The sequence below is a fragment of the Prenolepis imparis genome, unplaced genomic scaffold (genome assembly GCF_030444845.1).
Source record: "Prenolepis imparis isolate NDT839.2.m4 unplaced genomic scaffold, iyPreImpa1.0 SCAF_3, whole genome shotgun sequence".
Classification (NCBI taxonomy): Eukaryota; Metazoa; Arthropoda; class Insecta; order Hymenoptera; family Formicidae; genus Prenolepis; species Prenolepis imparis.
Window position 1 is genome coordinate 12,310,912 of NW_028141161.1, and position 18,011 is coordinate 12,328,922.

An 18,011-nucleotide genomic window follows, 5' to 3' on the forward strand; every position below is an offset into this window, starting at 1 on the left:
AAACGCGCAATCGCGAGCTTAGAATACGACGCGCCGAAAAAGTGCGGAAATTTTCGCGTCGAAAGCGCGGTAATTCTCGCGATCTGCCCGCGTAAATTCGCGCGCGCAAACCTTCGGCGGTTCGAGTCGGAGCTGTGACGTCACGCGTTTTCGGGAGGACGAAACGGTTGGACGGTTCAACGAGATTTATGATCGACGAGATGAATTTCGCGCGTACGATCGCGACCGCGATGTCGGTACGCGCGAGGCGATCGGATTTCTACGATAATTAACGGCGTAAAGATTAATTAATATTCACAAATTAATATTTACACTCGTACTTTGACGGACCGGCGCGGATGAGCGTGCGAACGTTGAGCGTGGACAATTCGAAAAGGCACAAGATGGCAGCATTCTAGATTGTGTTCGAAAATATGTCACCTAGGGTGAAAGGCTCGATTGACCAATCAGGACGAAGAGATCTTCGGTCTCCGATTGGTCGGTCAAATTCTGCACTATGATCAAAGACCAATCAGAGAGGATCTCTTATATGATCGTGCTCTGAATGATAAGTAGAAAGAGAGGGAATGCATTCGGGTGACGTTTCCGAACGCAGCCCTATTAACCTCGCTCGATCCAAGTCAAAACCAAGGAAGCAACGTTTTGATCGTATATTTTATGGAAATTTATATTTCTTGGACCGAGATTCTGAAAACTGAGAATATGTAAAATTGTTAAAATAACTAGAAGTGATTTTAAAAACAATTCATGGCAGTGGAATTATAGAAAATGGCAACGTTCGAAGTGTTGAGAAAAGACTACAGTGTGAGTAGAAAACGTTTGGCGTAAATAATCATATAACAGTATATTTTTCAGACCTTTGTTTATAGTTATAAACTTTGCATTTATAAAGTATCTTTGTTCCTCTCTTTTCAGGATTTACTGCAGCAATATTTTACCGCAGACATCACATTGTTTCAAAAGAAATGTGTCGAACGTTGCGCGAACGATGGTGATAGAAAAGCGGCGATCGATCAGGCGCTCCGTGACACCCTGCTGGTGATTTTGACAGAAAACGCATCGGGCAACGTCCGTCCTATGCAATTATATATCACCTTTTGCATAGAGCTATGCAGGAAAGATCTAGCGACAGCGAGTATGCCGGTCATGCTATTGGGCGACATTTTCGATTCGATGACGCTAGATAGATGCGAACAACTGTTTACTTTCGTCGAGAACAATGTTACCGTATGGAAGGAGGACTTATTCTTTGCTGCCTGCAAGAACAATTTATTGAGAATGTGCAATGATTTGTTAAGGAGATTGTCACGTTCGCAGCAAACTGTATTTTGCGGCAGAATCTTGCTGTTTCTCGCAAAGTTTTTCCCCGTCTCTGAGAGATCAGGTCTGAATATCGTCAGTGAATTTAATCTAGAAAATTATACGGAATTTGGTTCTGATAAAGTGGAAGGGGATGATCTGGAGCAAATAACTAAAGACGATGATAAGTCAGAAAATAAAATACCAATTGATTATAATTTATATAGAAAGTTTTGGGCTCTGCAAGATTTCTTTAGGAATCCAAATCAGTGTTATGTTAAAGTGCATTGGAAAGTTTTTTCAGCTGTAAGTATTGTATCTTTTATATAAACAATGATATATATTTTTATTACATATGATGTACTAAAAAATATTTTTTTTTTTTTAAGCATGCATCTAATGTGCTATCAGCATTTGCATCTTTTAAATTGGAGGAGCAGCGTAGTTATCCTACGACATGTATAAAAATGGATTCTTCAATGGAAGGCTCACACAAGGATACCCACTACTTTGCAAAATATTTGACTAATCAGAAATTGCTAGAATTGCAGTTGTCTGACTCCAATTTCAGACGATACGTATTGCTGCAATTTCTCATTCTCTTCCAGTATCTGAATAGCACTGTAAAATTCAAGTCGTAAGTATCTTATGCACTAATGCAATGAATATTTTGTAATAAATTCATAAGCTTTCTCCTTTTGGATTGAATTAACAAATTGCTCGATAACACGACACTAGTACAATATCTCTGAATAGTCATAAAACAATGTCTGTTTTTCAAAGCTTCCTTGCCAGTGGCTATGAGACAAGGTCTGCTTTTCTTAAATTAAATGTCCCATGACATGTACGTTATCGAAGCATTATGATGTTTGTTGTTTTTAAGTGAGATACATGAGCTCAAACCAGATCAGGTGGAATGGGTGAAGACTACCATGGAACAAGTTTATACTCTATTGTCCGAAACACCACCCGATGGACCCACATTTGCGGAAACCGTAAAAAACATCTTAAAACGTGAGGAGCATTGGAACGCATGGAAAAATGATGGTTGTCCGCCGTTCAAGAGACCGGCGTCGGACGTCATCGGTGACGAAGAACCGCGGAAACCGAAGAGACCAAAACGAAGAATCGGTGATGTAATCAGGGATGCGCAAGCGGTTGGCAAATATCACCTGGGAAAGTAAATAATTTTCTGAACTATATAATTATAGAACTATATAACTATATAATCATTCTTGAACAAGTTAAAATTAGATAATTAAACTTATGTTATTTTTTTATAGCCCAGAACTTACTAAATTGTGGAACCTATGTCCTAACAATCTCGAAGCATGCAAATCGAAGGATAGAGATTTCCTCCCGTCTTTAGAAACATATTTTGAAGATGCCATAATGGAATTGGATCCTGCTGCAATGGTTGATGACAAATACAAGTAAATATTATTTGTTATATATAGTTTTATATATATAGTTTAAAGTTTATAGTTTAAAATAAATGTATCGCATATTAGTATGTTACATAAAATAAACTTGGTTGCGAGACATAAGTATCGCAGGGAGGTTTATTGAAATTAGAAAGGAGACGCACAAACTTAAATATATGATTATAATCTGCAGTTTGTTTTATTCTAAATAGCGATACTTATGTCTTGCGAGCAAGTTTATTTTATGCAACATACTAATATGCGATACATTTATATATTTATATATATATATTTATATATATAAAATGTATTTAAATATATAAATAAATAAATAAATATATATATATATATATATATATATATATATATATATGCTTTCACTGCAATTGTTAATATTTTTTGTATCTTACAGGAAAGTAAATGATGGTAATTTCGGTTGGAGAGCATTAAGACTGTTGGCAAGACGAAGCCCGCATTTCTTCGTTCACGGCAATTATCCTATAAATAAATTGCCTGAATATCTTGAGACAATGATAAAAAAAATTGCCAAAGATCGTCCAGTAAGTATCCAATATTCATCATCTTTCTGTAAATATGTTTGATCTTGATTGCTCTGTAACTATTGTATATTTTATAGCAAACACAGTCCGACGTGAAATTGGAAACCGAGGAAACGCCACCATCGGAATCTAATGATCAGGAATTTAACGAAGACGTTTTGAAGCAGGATAGTGAGCAGGATTCTGAGAGCGCCGACATAAAAGCCAGAAAATTGAATAAAGTTACACCAGAGATGGTAGGAAAATTATCGGAGAGCCTGAAAAACGATTGGAAAAAGTTAGCAACAAAATTTGGTTATACTAATGATGAGGTACGCAGATATTCAATTTTCATCATAATATGATTATAATATGATTAAATAAATGATTTAATGGGTTATAATAAGATAATAGTGGGATTTTTTTAACATACGAGATATATATTTCAGATTGCTTTCTTCGAAAGCAAAACAACGCCATATGAACAATGCAAGACTATGCTCGAAATATGGGCAGAAGAGGATGAGGATGCGTCGGTCGAAAATTTAGCTTACATTTTAGAAGGTTTAAAATATACAGAAGCTTTAACATTGCTCAAATCTTAAATATCTTTTTAATTTATTTAACAATAGAAATATAATTATAACATCGTAAATAATATAATATACAACTTTTAAGAACTATATGATAACTTTTCCATTTGTAATAATCGATCCGCATCAGACATGTATATTTCAATTTAGATAGATATTTAATGAAACCAATAATAAAACTATTCATTCTCAAATTTCCTCTGCTTAAATTTATATTATTATTTATAGGTATTATAACTATAGTATTTATTTGATAGCAAAAAGTAAAAAGGCATTATGCAGCAGTAGCAGTAAACAACAATTGTTTTTTGTTATTTAATTCTTTTGTAGTAAATGAAAAAAGATCATAAAATCATAAAGATGTTTGAAAGAATATTAAGTTATATCTATATAACAATATTAAATTGAACATAATAAAGTAACATTTATTATTTATAATAATAACTTTATTTTATTATTGTATTTATATTTTATAACAAATTATAATCAATTGATATCTTATTTTCTGACTTCTCGCTTTCTAGGTCGAACATTTTTATATCGATCTTTCATATCTAAATACGTCATATTAATTGAATCGATTCTACAATTGCACGTTACTTTTATGTATATTTAGGAAAAGCAAAGGAAGGAAACAACTCCAAAAGAGACTCCTTTTCCTCTTTTATTTAGAAAGACAATAATAAAGTGTACAAATAATATAAAATTTGGAAACGAAACATTTTCAGTGCGCAAACTATATCGAAGGACAATCGATTGCATACACGAGATATCGATTATCGGTACATGGTGCCTCAGTCGCACATGAACCTAGACGCGCGCGGGAAGATGCATGCATGTACGCTCCGATGTGCGCATAAATTCATGTAGTATAAGACTCGTGTAGTTAATCCCGTGTGCGCGCGTTCCTGGATGCCACGAATTACTACTGACGACATTTAAAAAATCTCACGTATGTATGTACGTAGGAAATATACGCTGATAAGCATGTGATAACCTATAAGTATACATATGATAGTTTCACGATCGATCTCTACATAATTGTAATAAATTAGATTAATGTTAACGGTATACCTCCATTTTATAGACACTGACTTAGATTCGATTTATGCTCGGTGTACGTGTAACGGCTAGGAATCCTTAAACCTTGTGTAAATAATAAGGAGAATGAGCTTATGCTCGGTGTACGTGTAACGGTTAGGAATTCTTAAACCTTGTGTAAATAATAAGGAGAATGAGAAACGAATTACGTACGCGAATAAGAGATATATATATGAATCATTATTATATGCATTTTCGCTAACGGTTATTTGTTCATATATATGCTTTTAGGCTGGCGAGGGATGTACGCATCGGACGAGATATCGCATCAAATATAAAACTCGAAATTATATCAAGAACGAAAGACGATTCTTCTCAGGATGTTTGGTGAGTGAAATAATGCTCAAGTCACATATGATTATTGCTTTCAAGAAAAGGAATCGTAACAAAGTCATGATTTCTCATTCTTTTTTCATGTTGACAAATATTGATAAAATATATATAAATATATAAAATATTGATAAATATAAAATATATATAAATACACAGAAAGTTTTCTCTTAGAATTTACCCTGCAAATCATGGTAATCATGGGACAATATATGATAAGAAATTTTATGAGAATTTATATCTAATTAATATATTTTTATCACAATAAAAAATAATAATATTTATATCACAATAAAATATAAAACATGTTTGATTAATTTTACTATGTAGTTTAGTAAAATTAATCAAACATATTTTATATTTTATTGTGATAGATATTATTACTTTTTATTGTGATAAATAATTAATCAGAGAAATTCTTATAAAATTCTTTCCATGCCATATCGTCCCACGATTATCATGATTTTCAGGGTAAATTCTAAGAGGAAATTCTCTCTATGTATAAAATATAAAATATTGATAATTATTTTTAAATATAAAATATATATAAATACACAGAGAGAATTTTTTCTCAGAATTTACCCGGAAAATCATGATAATCATGGGACAATATGATATGAAAGAAATTTTATGAGAATTTCTCTAATTAATATATTTATCACAATAAAGAATAATAATATCCATCACAATAAAATATAAAACATGTTTGATTAATTTTACTATGTAGTTTAGTAAAATTAATCAAACATTTTATATTTTATTGTGATAGATATTATTATTTTTTATTGTGAGAAATAATTAATCAGAGAAATTCTCATAAAACTCTTTCCATGCCATATCGTTCCACGATTATCATGATTTTAAGGGTATATTCTAAGAGAAAATTCTCTCTATGTATAAAATATAAAATATTGATAATTATTTTTAAATATAAAATATATATAAATACACAGAGAGAATTTTTTCTCAGAATTTACCCTGAAAATCATGATAATCATGGGACAATATGATATGAAAGAAATTTTATGAGAATTTATATCTAATTAATATATTTTTATCACAATAAAAAATAATAATATTTATATCACAATAAAATATAAAACATGTTTGATTAATTTTACTATGTAGTTTAGTAAAATTAATCAAACATATTTTATATTTTATTGTGATAGATATTATTACTTTTTATTGTGATAAATAATTAATCAGAGAAATTCTTATAAAATTCTTTCCATGCCATATCGTCCCACGATTATCATGATTTTCAGGGTAAATCCTAAGAGGAAATTCTCTCTATGTATAAAATATAAAATATTGATAATTATTTTTAAATATAAAATATATATAAATACACAGAGAGAATTTTTTCTCAGAATTTACCCTGAAAATCATGATAATCATGGGACAATATGATATGAAAGAAATTTTATGAGAATTTCTCTAATTAATATATTTATCACAATAAAGAATAATAATATCCATCACAATAAAATATAAAACATGTTTGATTAATTTTACTATGTAGTTTAGTAAAATTAATCAAACATTTTATATTTTATTGTGATAGATATTATTATTTTTTATTGTGAGAAATAATTAATCAGAGAAATTCTCATAAAACTCTTTCCATGCCATATCGTTCCACGATTATCATGATTTTAAGGGTATATTCTAAGAGAAAATTCTCTCTGTGTATAAAATATAAAATATTGATAAATACTGATAAATATAAAATAAATACACAGAGAGAATTTTCTCTTAGAATTTACCCTGAAAATCATGATAATCGTGAGACAATATGGTATGGAAAGAATTTTATGAGAATTTCTCTGATTAATATTTATCACAATAAAAATAATAATATCTATTACAATAAAATATAAAATATGTTTGATTAATTTTATTATATAGTTTAGTAAAATTAATCAAACATGTTTTATATTTAATCAAACATGTTATATATTTATTGTGATAGATATTATTATTTTTATTGTGATAAATATTAATCAGAGAAATTCTTATAAAATTCTTTCCATGCCATATCGTCCCACGATTATCATGATTTTCAGGGTAAATTCTAAGAGGAAATTCTCTCTATGTATAAAATATAAAATATTGATAATTATTTTTAAATATAAAATATATAGAAATACACAGAGAGAATTTTTTCTCAGAATTTACCCTGAAAATCATGATAATCCTGGGACAATATGATATGAAAGAAATTTTATGAGAATTTCTCTAATTAATATATTTATCACAATAAAGAATAATAATATCCATCACAATAAAATATAAAACATGTTTGATTAATTTTACTATGTAGTTTAGTAAAATTAATCAAACATTTTATATTTTATTGTGATAGATATTATTATTTTTTATTGTGAGAAATAATTAATCAGAGAAATTCTCATAAAACTCTTTCCATGCCATATCGTTCCACGATTATCATGATTTTAAGGGTATATTTTAAGAGAAAATTCTCTCTGTGTATAAAATATAAAATATTGATAAATACTGATAAATATAAAATAAATACACAGAGAGAATTTTCTCTTAGAATTTACCCTGAAAATCATGATAATCGTGAGACAATATGGCATGGAAAGAATTTTATGAGAATTTCTCTGATTAATATTTATCACAATAAAAATAATAATATCTATTACAATAAAATATAAAATATGTTTGATTAATTTTATTATACAGTTTAGTAAAATTAATCAAACATGTTTTATATTTTATTGTGATAGATATTATTATTTTTATTGTGATAAATATTAATCAAAGAAATTCTCATAAAATTCTTTCTATATCATTATATTGTCCCACGATTACCATGATTTTCAGGATAAATTCTAAGAGAAAATTATCTTAATGTATAAAATATTTTATATTGAATAATATAATTCCTAATTTTTTCAAAAATCTTTGTGACGGTTCTTTTTCAAAGATTTATAAATAAGTCGATCGTAGAAATTTTACAAAAGCGATCGGTGATTTGATAAATGAACAACTTATTTTTATTGACCCACTTGTTAATACACGGAGCATAAATCTTCGACAGCGACTCGCTGTCGTCTGAAACTCCTTAACTGATGTGTCTCTTATATCTAACATACACACTCAATATGTATCAGCTAAAATGTAAATGCAACTTGATCGCGCGGGTACGAACTTCGTTTAAGTTTATTTAGAGCAGTGTTAGGTAATTATTTTTTTTATAAATGATACAGTCTGCATTCGTAGCGCACGTGCCAAACATGATTGTTTGGATTTTAATCGGGCAGGTATAATTACGTCAATTATTTTGTATTAGAGTAATGAGAGATTTATATGAACAAATTTGGGATTTAAATTCCAAACCGTGTTAAAAGAAAAATCAAAATTAAATCGATTCGATTTAGTATGAAAGAATATTATATAAGAATAATTTTTATAATTTATATTTTATATATATATTTTTTAATTATAATACTTTTGAAAAAATTATAAATTTAAATATAGTACGGTACACAATTCAAAATTTATAATTGAGAATTCATGTTTCTTTTTCGTTTTTTTATGTGAGTATAAATTTTGAATTATGTATCATACTATATTTAAATTTATGTTTTCAAAAATATTCTAATTAAAAAAAATATATTTTATTTTGAAATATATAAGTAAGTTTTTTAAAATAGGTTACATAACAAACAAAGGAGTAGAAAAAAACAAAAAATAAAAAAAGAATGAATTAGATAAATTAATTTTCCTTTCTGAAAATTTTTGATTTCTAAAGTTAACACTGTTTTGAATTCAAGTCCTCAATCTTTGCAATGATATGGCCATTGATACGATCATCAGATCGTAAAAATTCTCCAGAATTTTCTGACTTTTGAATAACTTAAAACTGGCAAATGATTATTATGGAGTCCTGGCGTGTGGCGTTTAATTAGAAGGAGTAGAATTATACAGTCGCTTTTTAACATCGTAAACGCGGGTCTGAGCGAGTCATGCACGCGTATGTCCGAGGTCACATCGTTCACGTGATGATCTATAAATATTTTTGGACGTTTATATCGTGATGAAGGGAAACGCTTAACGAACGCTGATGACTTCTCACAAAGAGATTTCCGAACGATCGAAATTCTCGGTAATGACTGAGAGAAGATTGAGTACCCGATAGGAATACTCGATACGACGAAACACTGACGAATGAGTATTTAGAGAGACGATCAGTCTTCTTTTTATTTTTAAGAAAGATTGAGAGAAGAGAGAACTAAGACGCGCGTTTGAAAAGCGGATGATTAGTGTACTCGCGACGGAAATATAAATAATTATACCTTTGGAATCTCGGGAACAAGATGAGGCGCGACGCTGATCGCGCATTATTATTTCGCGATATGTATATCGATATGACGGCTTGATTTTCGTGTTACGGTGATAATCGAGAGAGAAAGGGAAAGAGAGAGAGACAGTGAGTGTTCAGTATTGCACGAGTTCCTCCAGGTATTCCATATAGTCGTTCTCCGTCATCTCGACGTCGTCCTCCGGCTCATTGTTGGTGCTCCGTCGTCTCCTCACCATCTCGCTCGTCACCTCGATGCAGAGCAGCGCGAATTTATTGTCGCATGAATATCGCACTTGTTCCAGCAGCCGGCCGCCGGTCAACGGCGAGCCCAATCCATAACGATCTGAACTGCTTGAGTGCCAGGCATCGCAATAAGTATCCATCGCACGATCGCCAAGTTTGTGAGAGCCATGCCACGCGACTTTTGCAGGCCTGAAATAGGGAAATCGATCTAATGATCAATCCTAAAAAAACTTAATTGACAAACAACACTATTTATAAATTCGTGACCATTTAATTAGGTTGCCATTTCATAAGTTATATAACTTTTACATAATATAAATATAATATAAATTCATATATTTTTTCATATTAAAAAAATATATCTTGTATATATATTTACCACGCAAAGTCGGTCAGAATGTTCTTCCCATTGAAACTATAAATTCTGGGATTTTGAGAAAAGTACGCCCCGTTTCCGTTGAACATCTCTTTCCAAGAATTGAATAGCACATCGCCCTAAATAATTTCGATTATTTTTAACAGAATGTTCGATTTAATAGAGAGTGCCGAACACATGATAATAAATAAATATTATTTCCGTAGTAATTACCTTTATGTTAACTATAGGAAGATCTCGATCTCCTAATCTGACGATACTATCGACGTTTTGAACTCGAGAGCTAAGAAAAGCTCGGAATGTACCTCTCAAGCCTGCTCGTTTTGCTTGTCGATAGCAAGCGTAGTCTGCTCCTCGTATACCATGCATATCTCCGGTGAATGGCTCATTCAATGCAGCCATTCTCAACTAAAAAGTACATATAATTCGTATGAAATAAATATTTTCAATCAAAATCGAATTTCATCACAATATTGGATGCACATTGATTAAATTTTACAAATATTTCAATAAAAAAATTATTATTAGATCTTTTAGATTTTTTAAAATTATTTGAAATAAAAAAAAATGCAAAATATTATATTGTGGATGGAAATGGAGGAAAAAATTTTAATTAAATATGATCTCACCATTCGCGGATACCACTACGCAGCATGGAAAAAAATTGCGAATTATTTTTGAAATTAATAGGATTAATTTTTATAGACGTATTTTTTTTACGCGAGGTGAACTCAAATTCTTAACTTACTCCCGTTCCGTCAGCTTTCACAGGTATCTGATTAATTAAATTTGACGCTTCGAAGGGAGGATTCGCTGGTGGCGGTGCTGTGGTTGGCGGTGCTGGCGTTGTGATAGGCAAAAGTGATCCGAGCTAAATAGTAATTTAAAATAAAAATTCAGTTTTATCAAAAATTATAACATTAAATATTATTTTTGCAATAATGCTGATACTGACCGCTATGTATTGCCAACCGTTGTTAACTCTGACTAACAAAGCTTGTTCGTCTATGATGTAAGCCAGAGTTCCAACTGGACTGACACCAGACATCTGCAATTATACAAGTAAAGAGTATGTTAAAATTATATATTTTAAACCGAGTTAAACGTTCGTGTGAAGGAACGATGATTTTCAAAATTTTACTTTTGTCATGGCTTCTGTGTTTTGGAATGTAACAGCTCCTGGCACAATTTTCGTTGTACTTTCTAAAGGCCCTCTTGTAGCAGTAGTGACAGACCCTTGAAAAAAATGTTATTAAAAATAACTATTTCATAAGAACACTTGAAAGAACAATGGCGTTCTTGCATAATATTACATTATTAACTTACCTAAGTGTTCTTTTAATTCTTTCAATTGCTTGAGTTCACGTAGAGCTATCAATTCATCCAGACTACCTCTGGGTGATCCTATGTGAGTGTGAAATTTAGTTATATTTATGAGTAGAAATAAAAAGCACGCGCTCAACGAAATGATATTAAAATGACTTAATAAAGAATAAGTTTATTATTAACAAAATCGATTGTTAATTTGCAATATTAAACTCGTGGACTATGGACGTTTTAATTGAAATTAGTTATAATTATTATTAGTTGTAATTATTTTTAAAAAGTAATATTAAAGTAAAAAATTATTATCTGTGCTATCGAATAATTATAATAATTTTCATCGAGCTTCTTAAAATTTTCACCTTGTCTAGAGCCGTAATAATCTCTTTCACCGAAAACGTGGCTTCTACCGATTCCGGGTTCGCCTTTCTGTCCGATTAAGGATAATCCAGGCGGACCAGGGGGTCCGGGAGGACCTGGAGGTCCTGGAACTGGAATGTATTTTCCTTGGGACGGTGGTCCAGGAAGTCCAGGTGGTCCTGGAGGTCCTGTTTGGCCCTCTCTTCCCGATTGGCCAGGAATTCCGGGAAAACCTTCGTTTCCTTTATCGCCTTTGATCTAAAAAAAGATATTTAAATACGCAAATATAAATTTACGATAATTTTAACAACTGAGTTTCGCGAAGACGTATATATTTTAGAAGCTGCTATTATCAGTTTTTTATGCTTCTTATCACTTTGATAGACAAGTAGATAGGTTTGTAGAGAATCAGTAAGTAGTAAAGTATATTGCCAAACGCACAGGAGCGGTTGATTTATCGGAAACACAGAAGAATGAGATGCAACGATCGCTTAGGCGCATCACGTCGGCTTTCTGTCGACATTTCTTCGTTGCGTTCTTTTTCACGAATGTTTAGCCGAGACGGTTTATATGCTGAAGAGGCGGGAGAGGCATCCTCTCTCGATCGTGGGAAGACGATATCGGAATTTTCTGTTACCCGACCGTGTGATCGCTCTTTCTCCAAGAATAATCTATCTTTGTCGTTATCAATGTTGCATTATCCCCTTAGAAAAATGACGGATATCTGGAGCGATTTTTCTCGTTATCTATTTGTACTTTATAATTTTGTGGAATTTTCATCACAAAGATTTCTTTTTATTACATCCACCAGATCTTTGCGATTTCTTAATGACGGCATTGTTAGAAATTCTGCGTAAAAATAGGATGGTTCAGATGTAGCGAAAAATATTTTAGACATTCTTTAACGAGTATCGTGTGTTTCGTCTTCTTTCTTAATTTTCAATACAACTAAATCTCTATGTAGATAAAATTCTTGTTTTTCAAATATATACATATATATGAAAAACAAGAATTTTATCTACATAGAGATTTAATTGTATTGAAAATTACACATATACATGATCCAAATAAAATAAAAAAATAATTGGGAAACAAAGAGCTCTGTGTTTTCCATTTATAATCTGAGATTTATATTATTATATCTGAAACCTTTTATCTAATAAACTTTTCCTTTGAAAATTTCTGAGACAGAATTGATTTTATATATAAGTTCGCGCGACCAAAAATCTATTTATAAATTATTATTCCATGTAGACATTCCGTAAAAAACTGAAATTTTGTGATATACATATTTTCTTTTTATACTTAGCATGCAATTGATCGGTTTTACATGCTTCGTAAAACTGGAAGTTGTAATTCACATTTAAAAGAATTATTATATTCGGCTATGTCTGGTTGAATACGTTGCGTACAAATACAGGCTCGCAAGCAAAACGAGCGCCATATCGTGCGTATCAGTATGCGTTATTTGTCAGTTGTCGGGTGTGACAGCTCGCGAAACTCCACTCGCGCCACGGGAGAGAAAATTTCTGTTTGGCGCAACGAATAAATTCAGCGACGAAGACGCGAGAAAAAACATGCATGCACGCCACATGCACTCCTGCATTAATTTTTCCATCACTTTGCCGTTTGTTGTTCAAAGACCTCTGTATTGTTTCATTTACACAATTTACATTATTTATAATATATATATTTCCTGTTGCTTTAATTTGTTAGATCAAAATCACGCGAGAGAGAAGAGAGAGATGAAAAAATTATTTTTATTTCTGCTATATTTTTTTTTCTTTAAAAAGAGAGATTGGTTCTCGTTGTTCGCGGACGAATGACCGACGAGTTACTTGTGAAAACTAAATTTCCAAGCGATTCGCGGTTTGATTTTTCGTTCTTGATTTTCACTTCACTAGCGGGCACTTAGATTTATATGTAAAGTTAGCGCGCGCGAGAAATTTACACGGCCGATACCACGTCGAGAAACTAGAAGTTATACTTACACCGACGGTAACACCGTAAGGACTCGGTGTGCCGGGCTCCCCCCTTTCTCCCTTGGGTCCCTTTGGTCCGGTACTTCCAGAAATTCCAGGTGTCCCAGGACGACCCTGCAAAAGACAGTGATAGATGAATTGCTCGTTTAGGTTTTAATTAGTGCGGAGATTCGGTTTTATCGTCATCGGATGCTTAGCAATTTATTTTTGATGTGCACATTTAATAAATGTTTATTTATTTAATTATTAAATTTATTTTTCATTTTATAACAATATACAAAAAATATTTAATCCGAGAATTATAAGAAAAATATTATATGATATTTTGTATAAAGTACGTATGATTTAATGCAATCTGTTTATATAAGGCTACCTTCATCGAGTTCTTCGGTTAGCATTGTAAAAGAAGGAGAAATATTATTTAGAAATAAAATATATTTTATATCTCAAGATAATGCAATATATGAGTGATATATATTTGTTCGATATACATTTGCTATTGTAATATGGAATACGTATGGAATGCATATCAATATAACAATGGCTGTATATTATACAAATAATATTAATTACCATCAATAATTATACATCAATATTGCCACGTAATTATTGTTACATAATTAGTATTACTGTAATATAAAGTGGAATAATGTAAAAAATTGTGAGATGCGTACCATCCATCCCGGTAAACCGATCTCTCCCATAGTTCCTGGTTTTCCGGGAGGACCCACAGGACCGGGCGGTCCAGGTCGTCCTCTCCTACCTCGTTTTCCTTCGGCGCCTTTCTCGCCTTTGATAGTGATATAGTCGCCAGAATTGGCAATGGTAGTAGCTCCAGGAGGACCTCTTTCGCCTCTCTCGCCCTTAGAACCAGGTATGCCGGCTGATCCTGATACCCCATCCTTGCCAGGTTCGCCTTTATCTCCTTGAGGTCCTTGAATACCATTTATTCCGGGAATACCAGCTGGACCGGCATCACCCTTATCGCCTTTCTCGCCCTTCGTGCCCTTATCGCCCTTATACCCGCGCGCTCCAGTATCTCCTTTGTCGCCCTTTGTGCCGAATCCTTAATTAAATAACATTTCCACGTTATATGTTATCTCGACACAATAGATATTGAACTTCAGCGTAAAAAACATTGTTAATAACGGCCTACAATCCTTATATATAGTTTTTTGTGGTAGAGACTCATACACGCATACACACATCTCTGATATTAGATATGAAACTAGAAGAAAAAGAAAAATCGAAATATTTTTAGACTTTTATATCTTCCTAACATTTAAAAATTTGTATTTTTTCTATTAAAAAATAATTAAAGACAAATAATAGAAACATACATAATAAAAGAATAAAATAGTTTTCTTGACACGAATTATAGTACTATTTATGTAGATAATTTTATTTAATGTCTTGTTAATGTCAAAAAAATGACTTTATCGTAGCTGAGGATTAATAAAATAATAAATCATATAAATAATTTTTGGGCAATTTTATTTTATATAAAAGATTATATGAAAAATACGGACGCGCAAGAATAAATAAATGAAAAAATAATGTATCATCAAATTGGACTTGTTATTGCGCACGAAAAAGAAATGTTTAAGAAAAAGTTTTTAAAATTGCTCACCTAGATCCCCTACGTTTATGCCACCGGGACCGCTCGCACCAGGTGAACCGGGTGGTCCCGGAGGTCCCGGTTTGCCTTCGGATCCTATGTCGCCTTTATCGCCCTTCTCCGCCGGTCGTCCATTCTCACCGGGTGCACCAGGTAGACCGGGTGCGCCTGCTACGCCTGGTTCACCCTTAGAACCTTGAATTCCTCTGAGACCATCCTTCCCATGATCACCCTTGGCACCTTTGTGCCCTGGTTCGCCCTTGATACCCTTAGACCCTGGTATTCCAGACTCGCCTTTAGGGCCAAGGCTTCCTGAGATGCCTGGTTCACCCTTCTGTCCTGGGAGTCCCGGCCTCATCGTGATACCTCCTTCCGTCTAGATCCGACGAAGATTCAAATAAACGATAGCATTATGTTAAATAATGATAATTTATTTTAATGAAGTTGCGCATAAATATTATTTTTGACATCTTATGATTTGAGAGGGATATTCCGAGTATCGGGGAAGATATTCGCGGCGCAATCAGGGAATGCTCCAATCCGTACTCACCCTGTAAATATTTCGAGGCTTCCAACTGGGCTGCATGCGCATAATAATCGAAATTTCGCTATTAGATCGTTGGAATAACGTTGCGAGACTGAGAGCCTCGCGGCCGAACCGACACATTGCCGTCTACGCGTTTGCATTGCCATTGATTAGCAGCAAATGATTGTTGCGCGAACAATCGTCAGTGGCACGTGATTCACAATTGCTTCAGCGTAAATCGAATCTCGCCGATAGAATCGCAAGTGCAAATTTTATTCTTAAATGCACGAGTTTCCTACGCTCGCTATGTGATTTGAATCCTTTCAAACGTAAAATTGATTTTCAGACATGCAAAAAAATTAAAAAGAAAGTTTTCTCTGATTGAAATTACGTTTTGATTTTCTAAAGGATGTAGTATGCTTGCGTGTACATAGAAACAAATAATTATTTTGTGATAATGAGAATATAATTTTTTTAGAATATAAATTTTTTAGAATATAAATTTTTCACAGCTTACATATATATACACTCTAAATATTTGAGAATAATCTTGTATATTCAATTGTGACATAAAAATTTAAAATCACATGTGCTGTAGTATTTATTTTCTTACGTTTAAGATAATTTTGTAAAAGAAGAAAAGATTAATTATATTATTAATCAGTAATTTGCGATATGCAAGTCTTTGCATAGAACAAAAATAGACTTGCTTGGGAAATAATTCCTTCTAAGATTTTCTTTCAATACCGGCTGCTTTCTATAAAGCGAATATTCTCTTTTTCACATTAGTACAGCATTTCGCTATAAATCATGTCGCTGCGATTTCTGTATATCTATATATCAACGCCACCGTTTCATCGTTCGTCATATCCATTCAAAGCTTCTCGCGAATAGTTTGAAACTTTTAGACTTCTTCGGCTATTGATAGAATAGCGATATATGTATATATGTATAGCTTCTCTTCCATCTTCTATTTGGCTACATCGATATTTATGTGTATATATATTGATTTGTATCTTTGTAAATATTTACCGAATCCATTTTCATTACATCATCTTATTCTGTATTAAATAGAACGTTATCAAAAACAATTTCAACATTATATACTACTCAACAAATATTCAACAAGTTATGTACTAACAACATTAACTAATTCAATTAACAGTGTTTGTTTCATAATTCAACATTTAATACTAATATCATGCATATATTTACAATACACAGTAAACAATCTTTTTTAAATTTATACATACAATTAATAGAGAGAGCGAAAAACCTCGCTCGCAGTAAAATTTATGAAAGTCTTTTCAAAACATAAAACTAGGTCATAAAAAAAACACATCTTTTTTTCTCGGAATTCGATGGCATTCTTCACTCGTATCGAATTCTGCTTTCGCGTGCACTATGCGTGCCTATAAATCCGCTTCTGTTTTAAAGCAGTTCTCTCCGGCTTTAATACGATTCCCGAATTTCCTCTCTTCTACTCCGTTTCCATTCATTCAAATTCCGGGCCGCGGCGAATTCTCCGGGAAACATCTGCCGCGAAACCGATCAGCGCGCGAACGAACGTCTCGATGCACACACATCGAAACGCGCGAGCATCTCGATCGAGCGTTACCGGGCGTCTTCGTCTTCAAGTACAACGTACTGGGGATGCAACACTCGAGCGCATCTCTGAGCCTTCCTTCCTTCCTTCCTACCTAGCGCACACCTAGCCGGTGCATGCAGTAGCACAGCCTAGAAATTGGTTTCTGTATTCCCCGGGGAAATCGGGCTCTTGCACATCCTAGGAAGGACCGGCGCGAGGCGAGGTCACGTAAGATAACCGTTGCCAGTATGCGTGTGTCTGTCTTTGCATGAACTGTCTCGACGACAGGCTTTTCGGTCTTTGATCCTACCGTGAAATATTTCTTGTCTTGTTTTTGCCAATACGTGTTTGCGTTCTAAATCGTTCCATTTTA

The 18,011-nt window shown here is 32.6% G+C and overlaps 2 protein-coding genes and 1 long non-coding RNA gene across 14 annotated transcripts in view; 2 read left to right on the forward strand and 1 right to left on the reverse strand.

The window, feature by feature from the left end:
* The first annotated feature begins 569 nt into the window (after positions 1-569).
* Hpr1 (THO complex 1-like protein Hpr1) lies at positions 570-3,945 on the forward strand. Of its 2 annotated transcripts, XM_083033917.1 has the most exons (9): positions 570-804; positions 916-1,605; positions 1,689-1,936; positions 2,083-2,109; positions 2,183-2,479; positions 2,583-2,732; positions 3,136-3,283; positions 3,361-3,594; positions 3,712-3,945. In XM_083033917.1, the coding sequence occupies exons 1-9, from the start codon at positions 769-771 to the stop codon at positions 3,865-3,867; spliced, it is 1,986 nt and encodes a 661-aa protein (XP_082890043.1). In that variant the 5' UTR covers positions 570-768; the 3' UTR covers positions 3,868-3,945. The 2 variants fall into 2 exon arrangements, with proteins under 2 accessions (XP_082890043.1, XP_082890044.1); XM_083033918.1 differs by lacking the exon at positions 2,083-2,109.
* A 719-nt stretch (positions 3,946-4,664) lies between these two features.
* The window catches only part of LOC145934001 (uncharacterized), a 93,997-nt gene continuing 80,650 nt past the window's right edge, over positions 4,665-18,011 (forward strand). Inside the window, exons 1-2 of one of the 2 annotated variants that reach the window (XR_014424969.1) lie at positions 4,665-4,807; positions 5,188-5,283. This is a non-coding gene — a long non-coding RNA (uncharacterized LOC145934001). Of the gene's footprint in view, positions 4,808-5,176; positions 5,284-18,011 lie in introns of those variants that run through there. The other variant, XR_014424970.1, reaches the window with a different exon arrangement.
* Positions 8,123-18,011, reverse strand: part of Mp (collagen XV/XVIII-type protein multiplexin) — a 238,165-nt gene continuing 228,276 nt past the window's right edge. For 7 of the 10 annotated variants that reach the window (XM_083034129.1, XM_083034128.1, XM_083034123.1 and 4 more), the window contains 14 exons: positions 16,075-16,104; positions 15,537-15,900; positions 14,581-14,972; positions 14,280-14,291; positions 13,916-14,020; positions 11,927-12,182; positions 11,568-11,645; positions 11,383-11,477; positions 11,197-11,289; positions 10,990-11,112; positions 10,871-10,885; positions 10,455-10,649; positions 10,245-10,360; positions 8,123-10,054 (listed from right to left, as the gene is read on the reverse strand). In XM_083034129.1, the coding sequence (XP_082890255.1) occupies positions 9,757-10,054; positions 10,245-10,360; positions 10,455-10,649; positions 10,871-10,885; positions 10,990-11,112; positions 11,197-11,289; positions 11,383-11,477; positions 11,568-11,645; positions 11,927-12,182; positions 13,916-14,020; positions 14,280-14,291; positions 14,581-14,972; positions 15,537-15,900; positions 16,075-16,104 (2,172 nt within the window). In that variant the 3' untranslated portion in view covers positions 8,123-9,756. The remainder of the gene's footprint in view (positions 10,055-10,244; positions 10,361-10,454; positions 10,650-10,870; positions 10,886-10,989; positions 11,113-11,196; positions 11,290-11,382; positions 11,478-11,567; positions 11,646-11,926; positions 12,183-13,915; positions 14,021-14,279; positions 14,292-14,580; positions 14,973-15,536; positions 15,901-16,074; positions 16,105-18,011) is intronic. The other 3 variants (XM_083034127.1, XM_083034124.1, XM_083034126.1) reach the window with 3 other exon arrangements.

Excerpts from the sequence above, each read along its gene's own strand:
- Hpr1 (XM_083033917.1), top strand. The coding sequence starts at position 769 with ATGGCAACGTTCGAAGTGTTGAGAAAAGACTACAGT. Across the intron at positions 805-915 it reads TGTTGAGAAAAGACTACAGT|GATTTACTGCAGCAATATTT; the intron begins GTGAGTAGAAAA and ends CTCTCTTTTCAG. Across the intron at positions 3,595-3,711 it reads TTGGTTATACTAATGATGAG|ATTGCTTTCTTCGAAAGCAA; the intron begins GTACGCAGATAT and ends TATATATTTCAG.